This window comes from Oryza sativa, chromosome 10, assembly GCF_034140825.1.
Source record: "Oryza sativa Japonica Group chromosome 10, ASM3414082v1".
Lineage (NCBI taxonomy): Eukaryota > Viridiplantae > Streptophyta > Magnoliopsida > Poales > Poaceae > Oryza > Oryza sativa.
The window spans coordinates 11,147,037-11,153,036 of NC_089044.1; the positions used below are offsets into that span (position 1 = coordinate 11,147,037).

Sequence of the window (6,000 nt, forward strand, 5' to 3'; positions counted from 1 at the left end):
TTACGCTTGCGAATTCCTTAGAGTTAATGGAAGGTACAGGATTAACGCGGAGGATGTAAGTCTCTATACTATGTGCTAGACAGCTTCACATATTTATGATACTAATATATTGTTTATCTTCAATGCATGCAGTTGCCAAGATTAGAATGTCGAACAAGTTTTGACGATACAGGCATCAAAAATGTCTAACGTGATATGTGCCACTTCATCCACCATGAGTGCTGTCATGTGAAAGGAGATTTCTTCGACCAAGAGAGTGCCCTAGCCACAAGTGATGAATTCAAGGATCTTCGGGAGTGGAACAATGCTATGCCATAATGTATTAAATAGATGGCGTATTTGAAGTGACAATGTAAAAAAATATTGTAATATATATATTTTGGCAACACTTTTGAGTAATGTAATATATGTACATTTATCAGTACCAAATGCTTGATAATCTTCCAATATATGTACATAATAATCTACCTCCAAGAATTTTTATTCAATAATTTAAAAGTAATTTACGGGCAAATTATTATTAAATTTCAATATTTTCTACCTATCTTCGCAGGCGGAAGTTTTTTTTTTGTAGGCGGCCGATTCTTCTTTTCGCAAGCGGACCGGACTAGCCAACGTCCGCCTGCGAAAATTATCTTCGCAGGCGGACGGCCGCCCCGCCTGCGAAGATCGGCGATCTTCACAGTCGTTGGCTTACAGGCGGACGGCTGCCCCGCCTGCAAAGACCCTTTTCGGCCGGTTGCGATAATGCTTTTCCTAGTAGTGGGCAGCGACTGATCTGATTCCTCCACTTCGCTTTCCACCATATCGTCCGCCATGTCGAGCTTCTGCTCCGTCCTTGCAGCAGCAGCGAGGAAGCCGCTGCGCCGGAGCTCCCTCCAGCGGTGATTCATGACTCGCGAGGTCCGGCCGTAGACAGCGTGGCCAATCTTCTTCCAGCAGTCGCCCAGGCGGTAGTGGAGGCGTAGGAGCTCGTCGTCGTCACGGGCAGTGAAGGGGCGGTGGTAGACGTCGCGAGCGAGGTGGTGGCACCACCTGTCACGGCACAACCTTGCAGAGCGGCGTGGCATGATCCTGGCGACCCTACTCCAGCGGCGGAAGCCGTTCTCCTTGACGAGGCGAGGCAACCAAGGATGACGTACCAAAGTACCGGTAAAAACATCTTCAATTTTTATAATAGTAAAGAATTGGTATTTTCTTTTTTTTCAAACTTATTTTTTGAATTTATTTGAAATTCATCAAAGTGAGCAGTACGCATTCGAGAGGGGATGCGCTTTGGGTGCCATTATTGTCGAAAGGTTATACATGAAAATGGAATATAGGAAATGTTGACACTATGGTATACGCAAGATTGGAATAGGGAGATAGTTTAGGTCTTTAGTAGTATAGGTAAGATTGGAATAAGGAGATTTAGGAGTATAGGATATATTGGTACTAGGGTATACATGAGATGAGAATAGGGACATGGGATAGAGAGATTCTTATATAAGTTCTGACCCCTGAGATCAACGGAATAGTCCTATTCCTGTTTATATGTATAGCTCCAGGATGTATCAGAGATAGAATACAAAATGGGAGTAAGCTAGCTAATCTAGCCCATTTGTCATTTAATTCAGAAAAAATTGCTACACAACTCAATTTTGCATTAATCATACTTTCCTCTTGCTGTTATATCGCACCTCGCACGAGACATGCATATTACATTGCGTTTAAGGTAATAGGTTACACAAAAATAGTCATATACTCATATTAATGCCTTATTGCCATACCATTATATGAATATTATTGTAAAACAACATAATCGTCATGACCAGATGATTGGAATTAATATTGTTTGTACATCAGTACATGACCAACTAAAAGGTTGTACAGCTAAAACAAGGAAAATCATTACAGAGTACAAAATAGGCCAGTAGCTAGATTTCATCAAACTGCCATGCACGCGAACCCTAGCGCGAGGCTGCCGGCCAGGGGATCCATCACGTGGTCAGTGGCAAGGCTTCAAGAACCGAAGCTCGAGGCAAGAGTGTCCGCAAGGGTACTGCGCTGCAACTCTAGCGACGGCAGCGACTGATCAGCTGGCTCCTCCACTTCGCTAGTTTCCACCATGTCGTCCGCCATGTCGAGCGCCGCCAGCTCCTTCCTTGCGGCAGCAGCGAGGAAGCCGCCGCGCCGGAGCTCCCTCCAGCGGTGCTTCATGACGCGCGATGTGCGGCCGTAAACGGCCCGGCCAATCTCCTTCCAGCGGTCGCCGAGGCGGTAGTGGAGGCGCAGGAGCTCGTCGTCGTCGCGGGCGGTGAAGGGGCGGTGGTAGACGTCGCGCGGGCGAGGTGGTGGCGCCACCTGTCGCGGCACGACCTAGCGGAGCGGCGTGGCATGCTCCTGGCGACCCGGCTCCAGCGGCGGAAGCCGTTCTCCTTGGCGAGGCGCTGCAGCCGCGCGTCCTCCTCCGGCGTCCATGCCGGCGGCAGCTTGAGGCGGACGATGCACCTCGCGCGAGGCGGCGGCGGCAGCGGTGGCGTCGCCATGATCACCTCCTGATCCATCGCGACCTCTCAATCTGCTCGAGCTGAGAGCTACGGCGACAAGTGAGGATTCAGATGAAGAATCGCGATTCACCGGTCGATGATGAAAGACAGGGCAACGCCGTTGCACTGTATACATACCTATATAGCGCTAATTCCTTCATTCGTGTCGGATTACGAATCGGAGTCGGAGTGATTAATTAATTAGCTTAGCATGCACGCGTGGATTAATCGCTAGCTTCGGACTCCGTATATATTTACTAATAGTCTAATAGTGTTTCCAATCGAAGGAAAGTATTCAAGTGCAACGTAACGGTGTTTACTATCCCGTCTGACATTTGAAACAAAATCATGAGAAAATCTATGAAATACCATCGACAAGCACTCTAATCCCATAAATGCCATCGACATACGCAACTTTCTGAAAATACCGTCATACAAGCCTATTTCTTTTGAAAATGCCATCACACCGTTAGTCCACACTGTTAGAACAAAAAAAATTTACAAAAATAACCAAATTGCCCTCACTCCAAATTATACTAACCCAATCCAACTCCCGATAGGCGACAATTGCGAGGCGGCGCTCACAGGCGGCGGCAACGTGGGCCCCCCAGGCGGCGGCGCGGGGCTCCCAAGCGGCAGTGCGTCGGCAGCAAGCGTTCGTGCGGCGGTCCCAGGCGGTGAGACGGCCGCTCCCAGGCGGCGGCGAGATGGCCGCCAAGCGGACGCGTGGCGGTCCCAGGCGACGGCGTGGGGCTCCCAAACGACGGCGACGAGGCGGCGCTCCCAGATGGCGGCACGGGGCTCCCAGGTGGCGTCGCGGGGTCCCCAGGCAGCGACGCGTCGGCCGCAAGCGCGGCGGTCCTAAGCGGCGGCACAGCGGTCCCAGGCGACGGCAGTGAGGTGGCGCTCCCAGGCGACGGCGCAGGGCCCTCGGGCGGCAGCGCGTCGTTCGCAGGCGCGGCTGTCCCAGGCGGCGGCACGGGCCCCTAGGTGGTGGCGCAGCGGTCCTAGGCAGTGGCGTGGCGGCAGCAAGCGTTCGTGCGGCGGTCCCAGGCGGCTGCTCCCAAGCGGCGGTGCAGGGCTCCCAGGCCACGACGCGTTAGTAGCAGGCGTTTGTACGGCGGTCCCAGGCGTCAATGTGACGGGCGGCAAGGAGGTGGCAGGTGGCGGCACAAGGAGTGACTCAAGGGCCTCATGCATCGGCACAGTGGTCGCAGGGCCGACGAGTTTTGACTTGATTATTAGTCTGCATGTTCAATGCCTAAAATATGTAAGAGAAAATCCATGAAATGCCATTTTAGATAAACTATTTCAGTGAGTGGTGATCATGAAACACATACATTTTTGAAAGGGCATGTAGCCTAGTGGTTGCAGTGACCTGAGTAGCACCCCAAGGTCCTAAGTTTAAATCTCCATAGGATCGACTTTCAGATTGGATTATTTGAGGGCTAAATTCCCTATTTGATAAGCTATGTTTCTAAAATTAAAAAGGCTGCATATATCCAGTTGGATGTAGAGGCCGGTTAAAGAAATACCCTTCTAAAAAAAAGAAACACATACATTTTCCTTGATGAAGTTCAAGCAACCGTCATTCGGCACAAAGGCAGCAATCTTCTTCCCATTCTTCACCAGCTGAACACGAGCACACTTACAGATGGCAGAGTTTGGCTGCTTGGCCTCAATACCACTATAATGAAACAGATGGAAACTAGTTCAAGTTAAGAAAGCATGAGTAATAAAATTGAGCATGAGTGTTGTCCAGGCGTACATCTTCTCCAAAACAATGCCCTTGGCATGAGATGATCCAGCAAAGGGTTTCTTCCACTCATTGCCCAAGTGGCTCTTCTTGTATGCCTTGTCGGCCCATCTTTGGTTCCTGCGGTGGGTCTTGAGCTTGCGCCCAGCTCCCATACCACATGTTTTCTTGCAATGAAATTTCAGGACCAACTTAAGACAAATGCTACGTCTTACGATTTTGCCAAACATCTCCCGCGTGATTTTTTTCCTGGCATTTGACGTTTTTTTGGCCACATGATCTTTGCACAAGGCATAGAAGCCCACGAACAGCCCAGCAGCCCATCATCATGCCTAACCCTGATTGCTAACTCTAACCCCGGTCCACTCACTGCCCCACACGACCACGCCCGCACTCGTTCCCCGTTCACATCACATCGCACACACGCCACGCCGCTTGGATCTGGGTCCGTGGCCAGCACCCGCACCGCCGTAGCGCGCGCCAACGACGGTGCTGACGTGGCCGTCTTCCAGCAGTTGGTGCGCCCGCCCTCATCTATCCCCCTTCTCGTCGATAGATCCCGCCGCCTCTTTGCCTTCCCCACGCGCATGGATCCATCAGTGACGGCGACGGGAGGGGCTGATCCAGCGCCCGCTTGGTGATCAGGAGCTCTCCGTCACTCTCCCACTTCTCTCTTGTTTCCTCTACTCTCTCTCTCTCTCTCCCACTCCGATCTGGCACCCCCTCCTTCCCCGCAGGCCGCACATATCCCACCGCCTATCTACCTCACACGCGCGTGGCCTGATCCGCTCCCTCTCCCACTGACAATGCGGGCCTAGTCTGGCAGTCGCGGAAACGGACACTACGGTTGCTGTCTTTTTAAGATGCTATAGATAACAAGAATATAAGGTCATTCACAATGCATCTACATGGCATTTGGCCTCAACTCTCCAACTAGACTGATTGTATACGTGGAGAAGAAAAGGAGGTGGGGCCCATGTCTTCACTAGCTTCGCGTGTCCGAGAGCCTCGTCAGAAGAAAACAGCTTTTTCAATCGCATCTCAGCATCTGCACGTGAGAAAGCATGACACAAAGAGAGAAGGGGGAGAAGCTCACCGAAAAAAAGGTAATTACAAAGAGAGAAGGGGGAGAAGCTCGCCGAAAAAAGTAATTTTAGTGATGGGGCTCGCATAGGAAAATGTTTGGTGGGGTCCACCTGAATCCATGCCGCATTGTGGAGAGGAGGAGCTTCGCTGTTTTCTGTACGTGGCTGTTTAGGCTCCTCGGAAAAACAGGACGCATTGCTAATGCCCCAACACTCATTCTAAAGCTAAGAGCACATAACGTGGCAAATGGAACATTCCCTGCAAAATGCCCACAAATCAAGAGAAGTGAAATTTAATGGTACAGTGTACTACAAGCAACACAATCTAATCGGTCTCCTGGACCTGATGGCCTTAATGTTGGTTTTTATAGAGTTTCTTGGCCTTGGATTAAATCTGACATCACTCAAACGGTTCAAGACTTTTATGTTTCAGGCCAATTTCCAAAAGGTATGAATGATACTAATATTACTCTTATTCCTAAAAAAAATTATCCTACTTCTCCTGCTGATTTTAGGCCAATCAGTCTTTGCAATGTTTCTTATAAAATCATTTCTAAATCTTTGGCCGATCATATTAAAAGTGTTCTTCCTGATTTAATTTCAGATTCTCAACAAGCTTTTATAAAAGGTC

General features: G+C 50.0%; 1 protein-coding gene across 1 annotated transcript in view; it reads right to left on the reverse strand.

Moving 5' to 3' along the window:
- The window catches only part of LOC4348383 (small ribosomal subunit protein uS12), a 38,670-nt gene extending 34,225 nt beyond the window's left edge, over positions 1-4,445 (reverse strand). Inside the window, exons 1-2 of the mRNA XM_015757836.3 lie at positions 4,297-4,445; positions 4,089-4,215 (exon numbers count right to left, since the gene is read on the reverse strand). Coding sequence (XP_015613322.3) covers positions 4,089-4,215; positions 4,297-4,439 — 270 coding nt within the window. The 5' untranslated portion in view covers positions 4,440-4,445. The remainder of the gene's footprint in view (positions 1-4,088; positions 4,216-4,296) is intronic.
- Between the last annotated feature and the right edge of the window lie 1,555 nt (positions 4,446-6,000).